Source organism: Epinephelus moara, chromosome 4, assembly GCF_006386435.1.
Source record: "Epinephelus moara isolate mb chromosome 4, YSFRI_EMoa_1.0, whole genome shotgun sequence".
Classification (NCBI taxonomy): Eukaryota; Metazoa; Chordata; class Actinopteri; order Perciformes; family Serranidae; genus Epinephelus; species Epinephelus moara.
In genome coordinates this window covers 35708662-35732528 of record NC_065509.1, presented here as the reverse complement: position 1 = coordinate 35732528, position 23867 = coordinate 35708662, and the positions used below count along the sequence as shown (strand labels likewise).

The 23867-nt window shown below is 42.9% G+C and overlaps 1 protein-coding gene across 1 annotated transcript; it reads right to left on the bottom strand.

The window, feature by feature from the left end:
• Positions 1 to 7518: 7518 nt before the first annotated feature.
• tmem144b (transmembrane protein 144b) lies at positions 7519 to 23064 on the bottom strand. The gene is made up of 12 exons (XM_050042480.1): positions 22949 to 23064; positions 22669 to 22845; positions 22415 to 22537; positions 18128 to 18227; positions 17886 to 17966; positions 17679 to 17757; positions 17411 to 17490; positions 14419 to 14537; positions 14054 to 14173; positions 11023 to 11120; positions 9924 to 9977; positions 7519 to 8102 (listed from the first exon to the last, which is right to left on the bottom strand). Exons 1-12 carry the CDS (start codon positions 23034 to 23036, stop codon positions 8019 to 8021), a joined length of 1203 nt encoding a protein of 400 aa, XP_049898437.1. The 5' UTR covers positions 23037 to 23064; the 3' UTR covers positions 7519 to 8018.
• Between the last annotated feature and the right edge of the window lie 803 nt (positions 23065 to 23867).

Here is a 23867-nt window from a genome sequence, read left to right as displayed (position 1 = left end):
ACAGTCTCTGGGGCTCAGACAAGGGGAAGAGACGCGGCCGGAGTCGGCCGTGGAACCGAGGGGAAGCTCCTTAGCCCCCGGCTCCAAACAGTTCAGTTCTCTTTTGGTGTGAGGGGAAGAGAAGTAGCTTACTTCAGCCGATGACGACGAGGAGGAAGCTCCGTGGCCCGAAGAGCCGGCTGCACGTGCGGAGGTGCCGACGGGGAGAGAGCAGAGGAGCGATCGGAGGCAGGCGGGGGGGTCGTAGCCAGATGAGCAGTCCGCGAAGGCAGAGGCACCGATGGGGAGCAGGCAGGAGGATAAACGGGGCCAGGCGGAGGAGTCGTTACCAGCCGAGCAGTCAGATACCAGAAACACTGAGGCAGAGCACGAGGTCAGGGACAGAAGGCAGGTGAGTTTACCGGGAGGCAGACGAGGAGAGCAGGTCGGGAACAGGCAGAGTCGGCAACAGGAGATCAGACAGGAGATGAACGCTGGAAAGTCTCGCATGACGCTGAAGAACAATCTGGCAACGAGTGAGAGTGCTGGAGAGGCTTATATGCAGGGCTGATTATGATGAGCTGCAGCTGTGTAGGCAGGTGAGCAGAGTTGGGCTGATAAGGTGGGCGTGGCTGGCAGGTAGAGTGGAGCAGAGGGAGGGAGAGTGGAAAATCACTGCAGCAGAGTGACAGGAGGGGAATGAGAGACAGGGACTGTGACAGCCTATTGCTGAAAATATCAGATCATTATGCTACCTGCATTTGCTCTGTGGCTTTCACATTACAAAGAAAGATAATGATATGATTCCATAATTGCCCAGGTACTCGCAGTCTGTATCAAGACAAGCCCTGACATTTCTGATTTTACTTTAACCTGTGATTTCTCAACGGCAGCTTGATCTTGTTTTATTTTTCTAAATGCCAGAGGACAAAACGTTACCAGACTTTGTTTCTTCTACTTCTGTACAAAGCTATATCTGCATCTTTGGACTCCTTGTACTTCTGTCATGTCACTAGACAAGATAGATGCACAGCACCAAGAACAGGTTATGCACTCCAACTGTAACTATATCCTTTGTAAACAAAAATGAATAATCAATGTTGGCTCCAACTGGTGCAGAGCTTCGGGCCATTTGGTTGAATAATGTAATGTCGAGATAACAAGACTCTGAGGGAGAAAAGGAAAAACGACAAAGTACTACCACACAGCAAATTAGGTTCTTTCTTATGTCTGCAGAATTTATCTGGATACAGACAGAAAATTACATTCAAATTCAGGTGGAAAAATGAACTACATTAAGTCAGAAAGAATGTTTTGCATTAAAAGAATAGTTCAACATTTATCTGTTTTACACAGCGTGGTGAACATTGTGCTGCCTGTAACATCATCCAGCACGACTGGTACGGTGGTGGGTCAGTAGCTCTTTTTAGATAGGAACTGTGCAAATTTGCAGGAAAGCCCAATCAGTCTTTTTTCAGCATTGGCAGTATAAAAACAAAATCGGGGAGTGCAGCAAAATGCCGCCTGCCTACTTTTGTTTATACAGAATGTGCCTTTTTCGGGGCAATGGGGGGCGTGAGCAATAAAACGTGTAGCTCAGCGTGTGACGTAAACAGTGACGTGGGAGGGAAGCCGTGGCTGGTCAGTCCTTCGGCGATTATCTCGTAAGTCGGCCCGTCCTTCACCGTCCCCGTCATCTAACGTTAATGGCCTCTTCATTTGCAAGGACGGCGTGCAATTCTTTGTCTCCCCAGTTGCTCATCTTTACAGTGTCTGTCAGGTTTGCGTTTCCCTCTCATCTTTACAGTGTCTGTCAGGTTTGCGTTTCCCTCTTGCTACTAGCTGAAGGAAGGGCGCCTCGGTTTGTTTAGACTAAAATGGTTCCGCCAATATGACTACCCTACGAGGCGGAAAATTGGTCACCTTGAATCGACTTGCCATTCCACCTCTGTGTGTCTAAACGCTCGCAGCTTGCCAGCAAAATGGCCCAACATTCACGGAAAATCTGGCAGTGTAAAAGGGGCTAGTGATGGTCTGGGGAGGCGCATGCTTGGAGGGTCACACAGACATCCATGTCATAGCCAACAGTACCCTGACTGCTGTTACCGTGATTAAATCCTCAGAGAAATTGTCAGACTTTACACTGGTGCAGTGGGCCGTGGGTTCCTCCTGGTGCAGAACAATGCCCGGTCCCATGTGGCCAGAGTGTGTAGGCAGTTCCTGGATGACTAAGGCATTGATGCCATTGACTGGCCCTCTCCTTCCTCTGACCTAAATCCAACTGAGCACCTGTGGGACGTTATGTCTCGGTGCATCCAGCGCCACAAAGTACCACCACAGACTCTCCAGGAGTTGACTGATGACCTGATCCACATCTGGGAGGAGATCCCATGGGACATCATCTACTGATTCATCAGGAGCGTACCCACAAGTTGTGGGTAGTGCATACAGGCACGCGGGGGCCATACACACTACTGAATCACATTAGGAGCTGCCATGGATCAGTATACATATATAATACGTTCATCAAGATCTGATGTGTGATTTAAGTGTTCTCTTAGTTTTTGTGAGCAGTATAAACAGTACAGTACGCCTACAGTATGTGCAGGCAGGGCGATGTAAGTATGATTTCTAACTTCTTTCTGTTTTGGTTTTAAAACATCAAAGCCAATATCTTATCTTATTTCACAGGGCCACCCATAAAAAGGTGTAAAAAGGGAAAAGCTTTCTGGGGCCTGTCTCTTGGAGGGGTTTGGAGGCTGTTGCAAAGCAAACAAACAAACAAGCAAAAGAAAACCGTGGGCAGCCAGCCTGTGTAGCCCCGTCACTGAGCAGGTCTTTCTCAGCTTACGTGTGTGTTTGTTGGGAGAGAAAGAGCATGAAGCATTGATATGAGTTAAGAGGATTTGGGGAGAGCCCATTTACTGGACCATTTTCATTTGCTCCTCCTGTGCGCGGGCCTGCTTGTTTGTACCTAATTAACAGACCTTTACCATGCAGTGTCTAATTTAGAAACATCTGGTCCTTGTTGCATCATGTGTACAAACACTGCACAGTCTTAACTGTGTGTAGAAATGAAGGTGCCTTAACAAGCTGACAGAACACTTTACTGCCACTGTGTGCATCCAAGATTTACATCACTGGATTTTCTCTGTGTGATAATCTTGTTCAAGAGGATAACGGCATCAGAACACAAAGCTCTTCACTAAAAAGTCACGGAGCTTGACAAACGCTGCTCCAGTTTGAACAGCGAGTGCGTTTCAATTTCATGCCTCACACTTCATGTAAGGAGCAGAATCTGGCTTTAAAGTTGAATGCACCTTAGAAGGGACCATCACACATTATGACCATGTTTTAAATTTCCTGTCTGAAAATATATTGATCATCATTTGTGTTAGAGTATAAGGACGACACAGCGTTGGAAATGGCCTTCTGTTTCTGTAAGGGGATTTTATAATGAAGTCAAATTTCCTTTTGAGAACCTTTCTGGCAAATCTCAATTCCTCTGAATCAGTTGAGGAGAATCAAGTCAGTCAGTCCTAGAGATTAAATTACATTTTGTAATGAATTACACAAGCCGCCTAGCACCTCTTCATCGGTTCATTTGGATTCTGGATTAACTTTGATGAAGGGAACTTAAGGTAACAGCTCAGAACTCAGATGGCACCTCCACTGAAATGCTCTCTCTCATCTGCAGTTAAGGTAGCTGCTGCTTTTCAACCTAATCACCAGAGTAAATTTTGGCATTGTACGTTTCTGCTTTATTTCAGCAGCACTGTGTCTAACTTGTGATTATGTTTAGGCATAAGAACAACTCAGATTTGGTTAGGAAAACAACATGTTTTGACTTAAAATAGAGATTGAGACAGGCCTTTATTTGTCAAAATGTGTAGCTACACCAGGTTTGTAAAAGGGACTGGGCGTTTATTTGGGACTAAACAAACAAATGTACCAATGCCAACATTTTCATCTGGCAACTTAACTGAGTATTAGTTAACATCTGATTAGCTTAGCCGTGTTTAGAACACAGCTGTCTGCCAAGTTAAACATATGTTGCTATGTGACAACAAGCATCAGCTCCAGCTAACATCTAATAAACATGAATGATTTAAATCAGTGCCACACACCAATGCTTCAGAAATGGTAAACAGATTTTTTTTCATGTGATCTGATGTTTTACAGCTCTGCCTGCTGCCAGGAAACGCTCAGTAACTATTCCACTGAATAATTCATCATGCTAAACTTCATGCAAGTTTGTAAAATATGACACACAACACATCTACAACTAAAAACAGACAAAAAAAATAGAGCCTTGGTTTTTATTCTTTCATCCATTTTAGGCATCAGGAGTCAACCTGCTCTCTTTGGGCCCATTTACACTAGCAATTTCATCTGCTCCTCAGAGCAGCAAATGAACAGCTCTGAACTTTATGAAAATAAAAAATAAGGAAAGAGATGAACAAAAGCAAAAAACTTAGATGAAACGTTCAGTCAAATGTCACCCACGTCCATGAAAACCTGTCTTATCCAGTTAACTTGTGTCAGCTCACATTTTATTGTGTCTGTCTCTCCACACTGTGACCTGTCTGCTGAAGCATAAATGCCAAAAAATAGTCTTTAAAAGACAGCGCTTCCTCAGACATGCTGGGGGATTCTGAAGGCAATGTGCAGAGTAGTTCCAGTTGTTAGACTTTCATTTCCAGTTATAAAACCCATTTATATTATGTTTTCGTGTAACAATAAGGGTACATTACTGGAACCTTCTATTGTCATCCCAAAATTGAGATCTAACTGAAGGTTATATACAGTATAAACCAGTTTAGCAGAGCTAACCCACCAGATTGAAAAATGACCAATATTTATGACAAAGGTTACCACAAGTCAATCTCTGTGCACAATTCAGGCATTTTTTCCCCACATTTTATTGCACCTGTGGTTTGATGTGGTGACATATGTTGAGATTTCGTGTGATGATAATTATGTCAGCACTGGGAACTGAAATCAAACAGCTAAATGAGTGAAGCATGACTGAAAATTATCGTTTATGTTAAAATTCACCCCCATTCCCCCACTACCTACTTCATCTATGACACTTTTGGCTTAAAGATCTTTCATTTAACCTCATTCACCTGCACTTGCTTCCGGTTAAGTTCCGCATAACCTACAAACTCCTGCTTGCCTACAAATGGCTCCACAACCTCGCTCCACTGTACCTATCGGACCTTCTCCACCTGCATACCCTCTGACTCAGGCCTCCTCTCCATCCCCCGCACCAATAGGCGGACCTTTGGGGATAGAGCCTTCAGTGTGGCAGCCCCCACCCTCTGGAACTGTCTCCCTACGGAGATTTGCCATGCTCCATCTCTGGACACTTTCAAGTCTGCGCTGAAGAGACACTGATTCACACAGGCCTTTGGCAGCTAGTTTTTCAGCTGAACGCCATGACATATAAATACCTGCCCCCTACATGTGGCTCATTTGAACGAGATGGTGGAGAAACAGTACAAGAGTAAGTACCCGTTACATGCATTCTTCGCAATGAATCGCTGACTATGTTGAATGATGGTGAGTTAATTGAATGATAATGTTCATCACAGTGACAGTGGAATAGCAGGGCTACAGACCGTTCTGTAATTGCACAAACTTCGACAAATGACTCAATAACAATGGTAATACATGCAAAAGTGTGTGACCAGAGTCATGACGGCGGGGGGTGGGGGCTACTGTTTTGGTCAGCGAATATAATGAGACTTGGGATGTACCCATAGTAACGCCAGACGCTGGCTGCTTTACGGAGCAGATCCAGCGGTGCCGCCGTCATCAGGAATGGACGTCGCTTCACGTGACGCTTCAGTGGAAAGGACGTCTCATGTCTCTTAAACTGACAATGCTCGCTCATCGCTCCTAGCGCTAGCTCCTCGCATTTTTTCCTAGGTGGGAGGGGCTAAACAGCTAGCAAAGTCAGCTAGGTAAGATAACTAGCAGTAATTTAAGAGACTTGGGACGGACCCATAATAACCTCCACTTATTACAACACAGGACACAGTATGGCGGCCACTTCCTGTTCACAAACGCTCATATTACAGCCAAACAGGTCACTGAATATGTTTCTGAAGACATTTTAGATGAGAAATAGTCAACACAGTAACAGAATCTTGGTTTATATTTGATAAGCATTGCCTAGTATTACAATTTGACCTGATTTTGAGAAACATCTCATCCATCAATTTGAGCTTGGAGATGAGCAGGGAGATGTGGGCGCTGATAGGATGGAGGGACGTTTACCACAGTTCAGTTACACTATACACACTGTTATGATACAAACATGGTAAAAGTATTCCTTTAACTCTTCACTGGTCTCAGCCATTGGACAGTATCCAGAACAAACAATATTTATTTAAGCTGAGTACATTGCTTTGTCTTGCTGTCTTCTCTGAGACTTACACATTAAAGTCTGAAATATTCAAATTCTGAGTGGCTTTTCAATGACATAAAACCGACCTTTGTATGGCCTCAACTGTAGTAAATTATTCACAAGCGAGGGTAGGCTGGAGCATGACATTTGGCGATTGGTCTGCAGTGATGTGAGTGCTGAGCTGGACTGTCCTGGTGAAGAGGGAGCTGAGCCAGAAGGCAAAGCAGCTGAATACAAGCGGCCAAAATGAGTTTCCCTGGAGGGTGGCAGAGCTCAACCTCAGAGATAGGGTATGGAGCTCAGCCATCCGGAGTGAGCTCCCCGCTGCTCCTTCGTGTCGAAAGGGGTCAGTTGAGGTGATTCGGGCATCTGATCAGGATGCCTCCTGGGCGCCTCCTGTTAGAGGTGTTCCAAGTACGGTCAGCTGGTGGAAGGCCCCGGGGCAGACCCAGAACACGCTGGAGGGATTATGTATTTCGTCTTGCGTGGGAATGCCTTGGGATAGCCCAGGAGGAGCTGGAAAGCGTTGCTGAGGAGAGGAATTGCGGGAGTGCTTCGCTTAGCCTGCTGCTCCCGTGACCCGGACCCAGATAAGCCGTTGAAAATCGACGGATGGATTGATGGATGTAATAAATTTAAAATGAACCTAGGTTATAGGCGACATAAGCAGTGCTTCCTTTTAATAATTCAGGTCTGCGTTCCTCAAGACTGAGTCCAAAGCGCAGGTTTGCAATGCTAACTGAACATCATGACAGCATCATGTCAGTTTTTTTCTACACCTAGTCCCACTTGTGTCACATATAACCTCAGTAACACACCCATCTCTGCCTGCTTCTTGATTTAATTAACCCCACATATTTATTCAGGGAGGATGCTTCTGTCAACTCTGTGGTTTCATCAGTTCTCCCATGAACAGCATCCAAATCAATCAATCAAGAGCACGCTGCTTTAATGTCACAACACTGCACACAAGCTGAGCTCCATGGAGAGAAGGCATGAGCTGTGGGAAAGCTGAGCTGTGAGCTATGCCAGATTTCTATATGAAGCAAGTCAATATATAATGTTTCAAGGAGCACGAGGTCATGAGTCAGTACATTATACATGTTTAATAGCAGGATGTGTGAAGTGACTCATATTGTCATGCTGTCCAAAAAAGAAAAAAAAAAACATCACCATGTCAGTAATAAATAGAAATGTGCATTATCTTACAGTCTCTTTAAAACAACCGTTAGCTTGTGAGCGATGTGTGAACGTTGTGTGGGCATTTTGTGAGTAGCAACTGAACAAAACACAAAAGGTGACAACACTTATTTGACAGAAACACATTTTAAACAACAAATACTTCAACAGCAAATTCCCTCTTTGAACCAACCAGAAAGCATGAGGGTCATTCCTGTAGGACACTGCCACCAAATGTTAGCTCAGAGTACAACCCTGCTGGTTCAAAATAACACTTTCCAAATCCAACAAAGAAAGCTTTACATTCAGCTCAACCATCATGCGTTGTGGTTTATTTTAATGGGGGTTCACAGAGTTTCATAAAACCACGGACGTTATTTTCTGGGTAAATGCTGGTATATAATCATAATCACTAGATGTTTTCACTCAGCAGTCTTCTGCACGTTTAGAGCTTTGAGATGGCGGTGAGCAAGGAGCCGGTCACCACCACACAGGAGGCCAAGAAGAAGATTAAGCAGTTGCCCACCCCCTGAGGGAGAAACAGGTGTTTAACATCAGCTAGACTCAAAATGTTTGGTTTCTACTGTGTTCTTTTTTTAAGTGGAAACTGAATTCATGAGCTTAGTTATCGGCTCTACTGGTTTGCTTTTATGATCTACTGATGAGATAACAGTAAATGTGAGATAACTACTGCTGTCTTTTGTTTGGGTTTTATTTAAATTTGTCTACGTTGTAAATTGTCTACGATGTCATAATTTAATATTTTGTCTTGCTTCTGCATTTTGCGTGGACCCCAGGAGGAGAAGTCGTTACTGCGGTTATGACTAATCGGGATCCTGAATAAAGAATTCAAGGCAGCCGACAAGGGCAAACGTGCTGCAACGCCAAAACCTTTCCATTTGGACGAATGTGCTGCAGCTTCAGACACAATGCCAGTTTAAAAACACATACAAAAATGCAAAACAACACGGAAACATGCTGTAAATTAAAAAATGCAGAACATAACAGCAAATGCTGCGGATACAGTCCGAAACAGTCAAACCCCTAAAGATATGCAACAGAGAAATGTTGCACATGCAGTCAACACGACAGAAGTTCGACAGGCCTGCAGGGCAGCGCTAAGTAGCATCATGCTAACACTAGCTACGTAAATTCTTTTAATAAGACTGTAAAAGTTAAAGCCAAATATAAGAAATAATACGTACCTTTTCATGTCTTCTTGACTCTTCTTTCCATCTCAAAAAAACAACACACTCTTGTCTGGTCGAAAAATGAAGCTGTTCCACTTAGCGCTCCCCTGAGAGGCCTGGAGAACTTCTGTTGTATTGACTGAATGTGTAGTGTTGTTCTGTTGCCTTTGTTGTTGGGGTTTGTGGTTTTTTTGACATTGCTTTATTTCTGTATTTGCAGCATGTTTGTTGTTTATATATTTGTTTTGGCTTTCTGCAGCCCAATTTTTCATTTGCAGCACATTTCCACAACACATTCTCACTCATTCGTCACATATCGCCGCCTGGTCGTGGACTTTCCACGTCAACATATGACGAGCGAAGTAGCCTGGGTGCGTCTGTTTTTGATGTTCTAGGACACTGAGTCAATTCAGCCTGTTACATGCACTGTGTCTTTTCAAATTACACTTTTGTTTTGACAGGAAATGTACAGTTTGCATACAGTCTCTTTCAAAATAAATGTACTACTTTGGTACAACAATGCGAATTGACGTTTTTTTCCTTCAACAACAAAAGCATGCGGTTACGTTTAGAAGAAAATAACAGGGTTTGGCTTTAGATTGAAACAGGAAGCAAACACTGGCCTCCCAGGTGAAAATTGGTGACTGTTTGACCCGCCCTTCTCGGACTCCTTGCTTCCTTATCTTATGTTGTTGTCTGGCTGTGTTCCTTCCTGATGCTGTCGGGCGTCGTTACACACTGACGACACCTGGCCGTGTATCATGCTGAAGTGAAAGGACGGCTTTTTTTGTTGGTATTCAACAACTTCAGAATGAGACCGGGTTGGTTTCCATTTGTTTTGGATTTCCATGTGATTTAGAATAGGCATCGTTTTTGAAGCTGCAGCACATTTCTCTTCATTGAAAAGTTTTAGGCTATTGTACCACGTTTGCCCGAGTTGGCCACCATATGTTTCATCATCAAGCATCTCCATTTCAGATTTAGCTGGACAGCATATTCACCAGGAAACAATTACTGAGGTTACTGAGGATGAGGTCATGTTCTCTTTAGTTAACTGTGTGGCTGTACACTTACTAAGTGAGTCCGGCATGTATTAGAGCTAATTTACAACCAAAGGAGTAGACAATGTAGATTATTGATCACAGTGTTGTTATCCTTACCTTGATCTCTTTGAACACCAAGGATCCCCACAGCCCTGCAACCAGACCGTATCCCTACAGAGAAGAAACCAAACATTTTTAAAAATCACATTTTTATTTCTTACATTTGCCAGTAAGCACAGGCTCCATGAGCCAAAAATGAGACACTGTGTGAATGTGAGTTTATTTCAGTTATGCTGTATATACACATACATGCCAAAGTGCATTCACATAATTAACACACTGTCGGGTATCGACTAACAAGCATTTTGGATCAATCTTTTTCCTTCAGCTTGTCCAATAAATTTAATTGGGCTGGTGTTAACATGGGACTGTATTTGGCTTGTTATTCTAATCCCTCACAAGAGCAATACACACATCTAAAGCTCTAACACGGACCTATTAGTCATTACACTTAATGACTAGCAGTACTTGACTGAAGTAAACTACAAGTTTTCTGTTGACAGGGTATTTCAAAACATAAAAAAAACATCATGAGATGCAGGATGGTGCTGGTTTTGACGCATCGAGGCCCAAGAACAGCAGGTTCATTTATCCAAATCTCAGTCTTGCTGAACTGACTTAAATTGATCTCAGAGAAAAACTATTGATGACCCCTGCCACTTTTCATTGGAGTCAAATTTTCCCCTTGACCAACACCTTTCTCCATGAAACTTGTATTGAAAACTATGGCTCGACTTCTGCAGTCCCCAGAGAATGAATACTAATGCTTCTTTTTGTCCTTTTGACATTTTTGCTACGACAGTTAGGCAACCAAAATGTCAGAACATAGTGTGCAGATTGCTGTGGCATTCACTGCGCAGTCACTCTCTTCTGGGATTTAAAACAAAAAACTATGTACACTCCATAGGTTTTCCTGTCATGCTTAGGTTTGTAGCTGGACATCTGAGTTTCCCTCATGAATTTCATCAGAGTATACAGGAATGCTGACATATCAGCTGACATTAAACATAATTGAAATCTCAAAAAGGCTTTGTAGTGTTTGTACATCTACTGAACAAAAATCGCAATTTTCTCTGTCAGTGGTGAAACACTCCTTAGTCCAAATGATGGCAAGTGGACAGTATTTCCATTACCCGACCCACTCAGCTGTACTTACTGCGGTGACAATGGGAAAGGTGATGACTGCACTCAGGTAGTTATTGGCCAGGAACCAGCTGTATGTGCCCAGCGCCCACATCATTCCAGAAAAAAGGCCTGATGAGCAAAAGGAGACGAGAGAGTGTCTCAAATACACAGCAGATAAAAGGTTTACAGTAGTGTTACGACTGTTGTCGTAATTTATGTAAGTTTGTGTTTTTCCTGCATGTGTTCTCTCTGTGTGTTCTGTTTTGTGTATGTAAATAGGTGTGTGCCACAGCCCGGCGGTGATTGGCGGATCAGTTAGGTCCTGGTTCCTGATTGGCTGCAGCCGAGGGCGTTCGGCTTTTAAAGGGCCAAGATGGCGGTTGCCGGCGAGCTAGCAGGCATTCCTCAGCTTCCTCCTCTCCCAACAGGCCACACATTGCTGTATTATTGTGTGAATCATTATTGTGTCAAAGACTGTTGAATAGTAGGGGTGGACTGCCAGTTTTGTTCCTCACACCTTTTCTCCTATTTATTCAGTCAGGGAGGTAAGCTTATGGTCATTTGTTTCTTAGACACCCCTAGACTGGGCATAACAGTAGAGTTACATATATTTAAGAAGAAAACTAAAGGCATTTAAAAGTTTACATGTACACATTAAACAGCTGCAGGAGTTGGTAACTGGATGACAAATTGAAGATTTCAGTGAGGAAATGTGTGGACAGGGTGATCAAGCTTCCCGTCATGCTATGAAATTAAGGTCCCACAATAAGCTGTAAACCAAAGGACGGATCTGAACTCAAAGCCCACACTGCGTGGCAGCTTTTGGGCTGAAGTGACGTATTTGCCCCCAGTACATTTCCCTGAATCAACGCATCCAACCATCCCCTGAGTGGATGTGTTTGCACATGCAGCTTGGCAAAGGAAACTGCTGCATGTCATTCTCTTTTTCCTGTCCTGGTCGGAGTCAAGCTGAAGCTATTAATAGACATTCTGGTGGCCCCTGGTGCATGACAGTTTAGTGGCTCGGAAAAATAAATTAGCTGGTGGAAAATGGTGCCACACCGTAGCCAGGACTCGTGGGCTTTAGAGTCTGTGTGTGAAAGGCCAGGTGCCAGTTTTGTGGCAGCAGCTCATGGTTTATGAGGATGTGTTTAAAGCCCCTTGAGGCAAATTTGTGATAATGGGCTGTATGAATAAATGAAGCTCACTTGCATTAACCTGTATTAACAGCACCCCTGTGTCATAGGGTCCAAACCTCCAAACCTTTGTGGCTTATGGCCTGCAATCCCTAATCACAAGGTACAGCAGCTGTGTGAGAATGTGCATATGTTGATTGTATTGTTAATAAAATAAAATAAACTGCTGTACTGTGTGGTGCTACAACACTTTGCAATTACAGTATTCTATATATTTTATTATATTATATTATATATTATCAGGATAACCTGGACTCAAAACATCGTCACTGTGACCTCATGTTTGTCTCATTCTCATGAATGCCTTGACGGAGTTTCTTCAAATTTGGCACAAATGTCCACTTGTACTCAACGACCTCACAAAACATGTTTTGGGCCTAACTCAAGAATTCGTTCTTGAGTTTAAAAACATAACCCAGAAGGGGAGACATCAGGTCAGATACTGAATTGGTGACACTAATCTTGGAACTGTGCTCACTGTATACATATTCTGTGCTGCTGGGTTGAAGATGTGTGTGAAGCATCCAGGTTTTAGAATTTATCTCTTCCTGGCAGCAACATCCAAATTTGAAGTGTTGTCATCCGTCACGGCTACATACACCGATCAGCCAAATCATTAAAACCACTGACAGGTGCAGTGAACAATATTGATCATCTTGTTACAATGCAATGTTCTATTGGGAAACCTTGGGCTCTGACATTCACGTGGATACCACCTGACACGCTCCATCCACAATGGCGCCCCCAACACGACAATATGCCATGCCATACCACAAAAACAGCTCAGGAATGGTCCAAGGAATGAGACAAAGAGCTCAAGGCATCGACCTGGCCTCCAAATTCCTTGGATCCTGATCTGATCAAACATTTGTAAGATGTACTGTTACCCCACCTCACAACCCACAGGACTCAAGAGATCTAATGTAACGCCCTGATGCCAGGCACCAAAGGACGCCCTACAGAGGTCCTGTGTCCATGCCTTGACAGGTCAGAGCCAAGTCCGGTCCAAGGAGGACCTACCATGGATCGGGGGTACCTCTGGGGTAACGGCACATTCCTCAGATGTTCGATCAGATTGGGATCTGGAGTATTTGAAGGCCAAGTTAATGCCTTGAGTTCTTTGTTCCATTCCTGAAGTCATTCCTGAGCAGTTTTTGTGGTGTGGCTTGGAGCATTGTTGTGCTGGGGGGCCACTGCCATCGACCAGTGCTGTTGCCATGAGGGGGTTTACTTTGTCTGCAACGGTACTCAGGTGGGCGGAGCACTTCAAGTAGCATCCACATGAATGCCAGGATCCAAGGTTTCCCAGCAGAATATTACACTGTAACAAGATGATCAATGTTCAATCAATCACTTCACCCATCAGTGATTTTAATGTTTTGGCTGATGGGTGTATGAGTATAGACAAAACATGCAAAGTCAAATGGGTGGTGGAGGTATACAACTATGGGGCACTCATTCTAGTTTCACTTGTCATAAGAAAAATAAGACTTTCAGGACAGGTTAGAGGAGTATTTTTTCAGTGATCTTGACCTATCAGACTGATTTAGGGGATTCTTCAGGGATCCCGACTGCTTAGGTTGAAAACCACTATTATGACTGACTATGTAGGGGCCTTTAGGGTGAAATGGCCCAAAAAATAGAGTTGAATAAACACGTAACTGACGGCGTCATCAGTATTGAATGCAGTAGACTGTGCTGTATGTCATTTCACTTACCAGACATTAATTGTATTTTCCATGTGTGTACACTGGGTAGCGCTGTGTTAGTATTTGAGTTTAGTGAATAAAGATTTGAAGGACAATGTTGCCGTCAGGTGTTTGACCCAGGAAGGAATGAATGACTTCAAGGACAAGTGTGTGTTACCTGGCAGGATGACTCTGGAGTAGACTCTGGGCCTGTTGTTCATGGCAGCGCAGTAGATGGCAAAGTACACTGTGCTTGTAACAAAGATACCAGAGCACTGTGCGTGAACATAGTCGAGGTCTGAAGAAGTTACAACGAGAATCATTTGTTAAATTTGCTATATGCAACTGCATTTCTTTGCTCTAAAGAGGTCAGTCAGTGTTACCAAAGTTGAAGAGCTGAAGTGATACAAAAGGAAAGACTTTTATTAATCCTTGAGCTGCTCCACTGACACCGACTTTAGAGATAACCTGATATTAAACCTGACTTTTCCTTCTTCTACAAGATATATCAATTGTAGCTTAATGGTCGAAGTGAAGGCATACCATAGACACTGGCTCCATGGAACATGCTGTCAAGGCATGATGAATGGCTCTTTATGTAGAAGACGGGTGCAAATGATGTCCCGTACAGCAGACCCGACAGAACAGCAAGCAGGCAGCCACTGCAAAGATAACGACACTCAGAAACTGCATGATGGATGGACTTTAAACCTCTTCTGACACACTGGGGAATTTGTAAAATGAAATTTTAAAACCATTGCATACAAAATTGATTTTTAAACATCAATGTGTATGTAGCACTGGGACATGTAGGCCTATACTCGCTTGCACATCAATATGTTTGTAGCCTTTTTTTGCATGTATTAAATTATTTTTGCCGTGTGACTGCTTCATTTCATGAATGTTCAACTATAGATCCTGCAAATCTTCTGCGATCAAACATGACTTTAGAGTAAACAAACATGGTGGTCGATGCACTACTTTTTACAAAATTCATAAAGAGATGAGGGATGAAGTCATGGAGATGGCCTGAACATGGACTGTACATCTTACAGCACCAGCTGGTGAGTAGCAATAAAATTCTGAGTTGAATCCCATATGATATTGCATTAAAACCCTCTGAGATCCATGTAGGTGTAGCTCCAGCTGGAGCAGCTACGTGACTCGCCAACCAACTACACGACTCGCCCACCATACCTACATATATGTCAGTCCATGAGCAGCTCCCTTTGACCCCTGGTCCAGAAGCAGACAGTGTTGGGGGAGCTACTTGGAAGTGTGAGCTGAGCTACCAGTTACTCTATACCAAAATAAAGCTTCACTACATTGAAGCTATCCCCAGCCTATTTTGTCAAATCAGCGTTATCTCAGTGATAAGAAAAACTATCAGCCAAACAAATAGGCAGGCAAAAAATGTTCAGTTGTACTCAGTGGTCAAATTGAGAGGGGATGAGGGGGGATGAGGGGGGATGCCATCTCCTTTGTTAGAAAATTGACCAAAAAGCATCCCCCTCATTAATCTAGAATCTGCGTGTGCAGGCATGGACGTAATTTGGGGGGGGCACAGGGGACATGTCCCCCGCACTTCCCGTATCTGTGCCCTCCGTCCCCTGCACTTTTTACAGATGTTACCACCGTTCAATTCGTTTTTAACATGTGGTAACGTGTTTTTCCGAGCCGTCTTTAAACGCACCATGAGTAGACTGCACCAGGCCGCATACACAGGCTTTCATGTTGTGATCTGAATCAATCGCACAGGCATGTGCTGCTGGACAGTGCCTCTGTGTTAACTATGTTCAGCAAACCAGCCAGCAGGAAGCAAAAAACCTTGCACAGTTTCTTCCAAACAAACCGTGTAAGTTGAGTAATGCTGTTGCATGTAGATAATGTTAGCTAAATGATGACTAACTAATAGATGCCAATATATCAAGTTAAGCTAGTTAACAAGAACACTAATGTTATTGTTACCTATGTTAAATCACTTGCTAACTAGTTTCATGCTAGGAATAAACCCACTCCTCCTTAATTTCTGCGAAGAACTTGTGCTCACTATTGCTTTGCACATATGTTTTTAATCTTTATTGCCACAATATAAAGAGCAGGGTCAGGGAGGAGACAGTGGACCAGAGGCCAGCAAGGATGATCATGCAGGGTTCTCACAGGTGAGGAGAGAATATAACTGGCTGAGAGAAAATATCTATAATATCTATAATATCTTAACAATTCGACCACTGGTTGTACTGATTATAAAACAACAGACTTACATTCAAACTCTATTTCTTTGACGCATTGGTGACATTGTCCTCCAATAACATGACATCATCAGTTGACCTACTGCTCTCTTCTTTCTCTCTCCTCTTCCTACTTGATGCATTTCCCTTTCAGTAGGATATCTGACTCTGTCAGTAATTCAAAAATATATCAATGTCAATTAATTAACTTTGCTACTGAAAAGCTATTTGACTCGCAAAGTAGTGACGTTACCACCACGCTACTGAGAAATGTAGTTAAGTCAGTAACATCCATTTGTAGTGACACTATTGCCCAACACCGGAAGCAGAGGCCCTTTAGAAAATGCCACGTTAACATTTAGCTAGCTATGAAGTGTTAGGTTAAGGGAGAGCTGGTTAAAGTTTGGATTAAAATAAAGCTTACATCACATTAGAAGTTAAACATGTTGTATAAAGTGGATTATTGCTACATTTCTCATTTATTTACCAAAATGTTGTGTTGGTTTAAAATAACTGTCATGCTGGTGGGTTTGTCCTGTACTGATGGGCGAGTTTTGTAGGAGTGTATGCTCCATACTGAATTTGGCTGCAGATAAACATGTCTCCTGAGACCTGCGGTACCAACGATGATCCGCTTTGAGGTTCCCCCTTCATTACAGGGTATCGGGTCGTAAATGCTGAACATGTTTAATATTTGAAATCGTTGCTACCGGCTCACTCTTTTTCCTTACCCCCTAGTGAGTAACCTGTGAGTGTGTGTGATGTGTACTTCGTAGCGTGTGGAGAGAAGCAGCTCTCTCTCGGGGTGTCATGAAGATGGCAGACGGCCTGGACTGCTAAAAGTTAGTTACCAATTTAATGTTAATAAGCCAGTGTGTTCCCAACTACAGTTCGGAGCCTTTAAGCTGTCACTGAGAGAGGTGACGTTGGTGTAGTCAGGATGGACTCTTGAGCAGATTGTGGGATGTAAAAAGAAAACACTCTGAACATAGCTCACATCTCAGGAAGATCCTGCTAGATGAGTTTTATAATCATCAATAACGGAGGCTTTGCTGAAGATTATTAGGAGGGGGAATCAGGTCTGAAATCAGCCTGGTTTGCTGCTTGATTAACTATGACCTCTGGTGAGAGCCTATAGCTTCATGTTAAGTATGTGAATTTATACTTGCTCTAACCTTGAGAAAAGTTTCCATTGACAATTTAATCAAAATCAATGTTTCAGAAACATTCCTTTGTCTGTGTTTTAGCTTGCAAGCAACATATTTGTGCACACAGCTCGATGAGTGTTAATGAGTGGAGCTCACATCAGCCGCCTGGTCTTTGGTCCGATAGCATCTATCCAGAACTCTGAGAATTCCGTTCTATAGCTGCTCGAGTTTGTTCTCTGCAGAAAGGAACAGCATCCTAATGAAGTCACGTTGTCTCTCAAAACAATGACACCATCACACAACACACACACAAGACAAAGTCATCACAAATCACTCTGAGGAACCAAGTGGCTTTGAAATTGATCGTCCTTGAGAGAAACGCGGTACCTTTATATCCTAAACCACATCCGATCGATGTACTCACCCTGTCGAGAAGTAATGGAATCGATTCAGATTCAGGATGCAGTTCCACGTCCGTCTTCACAAAGAAAAAGATCAGGCCGCTACACAAACACAAAAGTCACATCGAAATGAGACACTACCACTGTTTATTTTTCTCGTTCCTCTCCCAGCTGCGTAACTATTGCACTGGCAACAATGTGGAGACTTTACTTCCAAGTTTACAGCTTACCTGAGCAGACACAACCCAGCTCCACAATAATTCAGTATTGGCCTGGAAACATCCTGAGCGTCGATCCCAAACCAGCCAAACCTGTGAGAGACAGTCAGTACTCGGATACTGCGGTTCATTTGATTATATTGTGAGATTAAACCTTGGGGTGACATCTCCATTACAAGGCCGACCAACTCAATTACAGTTGATTTCATCTATAAAATATACCGTAAGACAGAAAACTAATTTATCTGACTCACCTTGAACTGGCCCAGCCCATCAACAACGTTGAAGAGCCCCAAAGTAAACTCCCCAGCCCCATGCCAATCGCTCTAACAATCGGAATGACTGTTATATTCCCTGTACATGACACGAGAGAAAGGTGTTAGCAGCATGCATGTTTTATACACAGATGGGTTTTGCCCACTTGAAGCTGGTGATTCACACAGCAGAGATGCTCATCTTGCTTTGCTTCTGGAACACTTTTGCAAACTGACCTGAGGCCAGGAGCCATTTAATAAACATGAATTATTGCTATCGGTATAAATTAATCACCTGCTTTCAACCTTCAACCTCTTCCTCTCTCATCTTTGCCCAGATGCAAATCCAGTCGCAGCAGCCCACACAGGCCAGGTGTATGCGAGGATGTGTCTAGGATTGAGGGCATTCAGAGCTTAGCCTGGACCTCTGACAGGGGGTCCGTCCCTAGCCTTTTACTTTAAATTTTTTTTTATTTTTAAGATTCATAAAATGCTCTTTTGTGGTGCTTTTTATATGCTCTCTGGCACCTTATTGGCATTCAAAGTATATCCTCAGTGTCAATAAATTCATTTTAAATTTTATAATGTGTGGCACTATTTCAACAATTCTCTATGCCTGCACAAGATAACCCTGACGCTTATACAGTGTTTTTTCAGTATACCACTTTATTCTCACCAACACCCCATAAATGTATATATTTATTCAACATGCAATGCACATATTTCTATGTTAACTCTCATTCTGTTCTTGTTAAAATTCCACACTTACAGCCTCAGCACAGTCATGATATATATTTAATTTTTAAATATGTTTAATATTTTAAGTACTAGTGTTAAACACTGCAGCATAATTCACATTTCATTTCATTTTTAATGCACATTTTCATTTCTATTTTATTGCTTTATCTTTACATCCGTCTATTTCATACTCTTATTCTGGCTTCTTGTAATTCTGTTCTTTACATCGACTGTAACGAATCATAATTTCCACTCAGGGACCATTAAAGGTATTTATGATTCTGATTCTGAATGCTAAATCTGCTAAAGGCAAAATTAATCTCTACAAACAGATTCTGCAAATCTTTGCAGACAAGATTGTCATATCTGAAGTGTTCTAATTTTCATTTGTGGTCATACATCTGATACCTACATATAGAACAGCTCTTAAGAGCAGCGAGCCTCTGGTTAAATCTGTCAATGTTTGGTCAGATGACAGCATTTCTTATGTACAGAGTGGGGCACATTCTCTGAGGAGAGACAGATGACTACTGACTATATTCATTTCTGCATCGACTCTGTGACCCAAAAAAAGACAAGAGATCAAAGAGTGTATTAACAGAAAGAAATCAGCATTTCAGAACAATGACCAACTGATATTAAGAGCTGCACAATCAGAGCTAAATCAGAGACTGAAGGAGGCAAAGCAGCAACACAGGATGACAACTGAGGACAATTTACAAAATATGAACACTCTGAAATTATGGGACACAGCAAATGAACTGAACCGCTTTTATAAAAGGTTTGACACACAAAACTTCTCAGCAGAATGAGGCAGTATTTTGGATAACAATCCCACTGATAGGGTAGATGGGCTCTTAACTGACCCCAAAGAGGTGAAAGAGGTTTTTAAAAATGTTAATGCTAGTAAGGCCACTGGACCAGATGGCATCTCTGCATTTGTGCTGAAAGCATGTGCAGAGGAATTAACACCTGCCTGGTGTCCCATCTTTCAGAGGTCTGTGGACACCAGTACTGCACCAGCAATCTGGAAGAAAGCAGTTATCACGCCTTCGCCCAAAAAACCCGGTCCTAAAGAATGTAACGATTTCAGACTAGTTGCATTAACCTCAATTGTGATGAAATGATTGCGAGCAGGTTGAAAGCCGAGGTATCCACACAGCTAGACCCATACATTGCATACAAGCAACAAAGAGGCACTGATGATGCAATCAATAGCTATGGTCACTACACACCTAGAGAAACCAAAGACCTATGCTATACTATTGTTTGTTGATTTCAGCTCTGCATTCAATACCTTGCAGCCACACACACTACTCAATACACTAAATCAGCTCAGTGTCGACCCAGTCATCATCAGGTGGTGCCATTCATTCCTCACTGACCGCACCCAGCAAGTCAGAGTGAACAATACTCTGTCTGAACTCACAACCATTAGTACTGGAGCACCTCAAGGGTGTGTTAGCTCACCTGTGCTCTCTGGCTCTTGCTGATCATTCACCAGTGATCATCCACGATCAGAGCATAGCGCAGGTGGACTCCTACAGATACCTGGGCATCCACGTCGATAACAATCCGGGATGGAGGACCATGTGGAGGTAATCTGTACCAAAGTACAACAAAGGCTGCACTTCCTGAGAAGGCTGAGAGCCTTTGGTGTGACCCAGGAAGTGCAACTCCTTTTCTATCATGCTGTGGTGGAAAGTCTACTGCACTATGGGATTTCGGCATGGTTTGGAAATTTGACAGTCCAGGCCAAGGCCCAAATTCACCGACTAGTAAAAACAGCCAGTCTTCAAGATATTTTTCAACAAACTATAATTAAACAAGCACAGAAAATCATGTCAGATCCAACCCATGTTCTCCACCCTGAATATAAGCTTCTCCCCTCGGACAGACGGTACAGAATCCCCCTAAGCAAGCACAACCGGTTCAAAAACTCTTTTGTCCCCTATCTATTAAGGCCCTCACCTCATACTGTTCACAATGCAGACACTGTTAAGTCCAAGACAAATTTCCCACCGAGACAAATAAAGTCTATCCTAGTCCGAGCAGTGTTTATATTTATATGGCGAGTAAGAGGTGGAATGCATTGGAGGAAAAGCAATTGAGAAAACCACTGGCTACTCTCTGACGACATGTTAGCTTTATATTAGCTTTTCTGCATTCATATGCAGTAACTGTTTGCCGAGGTTACCCAAAATAACCGGCACACAGAAGAAGTCTTGGCTCAGCTATCTGCAGGCTACACCTGATCAGCCTGAAACATTGGCCCTCGCCCACAGAGGCTTTATCATCATGTGAGATTGAAGGCTAACAACATAAACACCTTTCTGGACTGTTGTTTTAGCTAGGTGCACCTAAAAAACTGGCAGGAGGAACGTAGTATGAAATTGTGTCACACTGTCAGTGTACTCAAGAGTTTGCCTTCTCTCACAGGACCCATATGAACACCATCAATTTGTTGTTGTTTGTTTTCACACTTGGTTCTTTTCGGCCCTCTAAACAGACTCAGAGCGGTGACTCAGAATTTTTTTGTGCATATGTAAACACTCCAAGAGAACTCAGACCCCTCTGAAGCAAACTGAACTCAGAGCTTTGCCTCAAGTCCGTGGTGCGGTTCACCTAAGCTGTGCCCTGTGAACACAAAGCACTCCAGGTTCGCTTTGCTCTTTGCTTGCATGAACGCAGGATGAGGAATAGTTTGGTCCACGGTAGATACTGCACGTTTTCAGATGTGGAATAAAGTATACATCAAACGGCAACAGTCTACAGCACACAGAAACACTCGCACTGCAGTCGAAGTAAAAACAAAACTATGTCAATATTATATATAGGCTATAGTGTGAACAGAAAGAGGACTGAGGCCATATCAGAGCTGAAGTTGACCAGAAAGACAACTGTGTCCTCTTTCGAATGTATCAAATCCCTTTTCTGTTGGTCCACTTTAAGAGGACTGAGTTCAGTATGTTTAAAAAGGCCTTTATGTGAAAACACCTGAAGTCTCTTTGAGCCGCTTTAAGAGGGAAACACCACCTAAATTACGATTTCCAAGATGTTATTTCCATGACCTAGGAAAGTTCAGTCAATATTTGTGAACAGGAGCTATGCTCTCTCTCAAAGCCAGAAACCAGGGAAGTGAGTCTTAAACTTGTGATGTCATCAAGTATAAAATGTGGAGCTGCTCCATAGACAATAAATGGGAGCCTGATTTGTGGACCCACAGATTGTTTGTTTCTGTTTTATACCCAAATGAGCTTTATCCTATTGTAGTGTTCTCTGTTCTGAAACAGAAAATGTTCCCATATACTCAGACTGCTCTCAGTGTCATTTATAACATCTTTCCCAATTCATTGTCTATGGACACTAGTTAGTCTAGTTTTTGAATTTGGAAAAGAGTTGTTCATGCAACTAATATTGTTGGACTGTCTTAGACCATAGGAATAAATAGTATGAATTTTGAAAATGGATGTAGCTCCCCTTTAAGTCCATCTACTGCCCAGTCCATCCACACTTAAGGTTTAAAGTGTTGCTTGCAGGAGACAGTACCTGTAGTCCAGATGACACCTCCAATCATCGCAAACGGGTAGAATTTGGGCGACTGTAGCAACAAGTCTCCAACCACAGATACAAGGAATATGGCTGCACAATATACCCACTGAAAAAACATACCTGTAAACACAACACAGGCAAATTCACATAGAGGCCTACAAAACACTATGAAAGTCTTAAAATGATCAGCTCCTTTGAATGAAAATATTTAATAATGTTAAATGTTAGTGAAGAAAGCACTGTATGCTTACCATCTCCTGTCTCTATCCTTTTGACAGGAACTAGATTGCTTCCATACATCAGCATAACAACCACATTTGCAGCTATTCCGTAGGCGAACTGAGTCATATTGGTCGAGTTCAAGGTAAATGTAAATGTTTCCAACTTGACCGCTTCAGCATTTTCGCCACCTTTCACATCTGGAAGAACTTCAAAGCGAAAAACAAACACTTAAGATTGTTGATTTCGGACAGACAACACACCAGCCTTCAGACTTCCTCACATTCAGCCCAATTATGGTTCATGTCCTACCTTGTTCAGCAGCGTGTCCGGTGCTCTGACAGCTCACCATCAATAATGTAACAAATAAAAGCACAGCTGGGTGTTTAGCTTCCAGCATGTTAAAAGTAAATATTTGTTTCTGAGATGTAGCCGGTGCACAGTGTTAAAAACAGCAGAGGCAGTGTGTGTGTGTGTGTGTCTGCAGCAGTGAGGAGCGGCACTCAGCCAGGTGCTGCCAATTAACCAATCACTCACTCTGGCACATGATGGCTGCAGTGGGAACATGACAGCAGGGAGGAAAAACCCTCAGTATGAAGGCTTCCATCATGTCTGTTGTCTGAAATAGTTTGTGGCCCTGTGTACAATTTTTCATAAATAAAAATGCTGCAGTGTTTATAAATCAACAATGATGTAATGGCCAGGGGCGTAGCACCAAATTCTGGGCTCTATGCATTAACATTCTCTATGGGCCACCGCCCTTCCTCCTTGATCCACGTCTCTCTCATGCACCCTTTGAGATTTTTTTTAAGTTGGTTTGCTTTCTTCACCTTCTCTCTTTCATTTCTTTTTTGTAACCCTGATTCCCTCTCCTGGGGAAAGACATGAAAGCATATGTTGGTGCTCCAGCAGCATGAGCAGTCACTCACTCAGCTCCAGTACAGGGTGGACTAAACCATTTTCCGTCTTTCAGGGGTGTCTCAAAACACATACTTCCGTCAGTACACTTCCATGTAGTATACTATGTGCACTATGTACTCATTGGCATAGTGCGAGAATTTCGACAACGTAGTGTTTGTGTCTCAAACCAAACACGGCCGTTGTGCACTCACCGGAAATGACAACAGCAAATTAGCTAGTTAGCAAACTAGCATTAGCATTCGTGTTAATGTTCGCGGTGCCAAATCATTACAGACTGCTAAATTAACCCAATAAACACACTGCTGGCTTA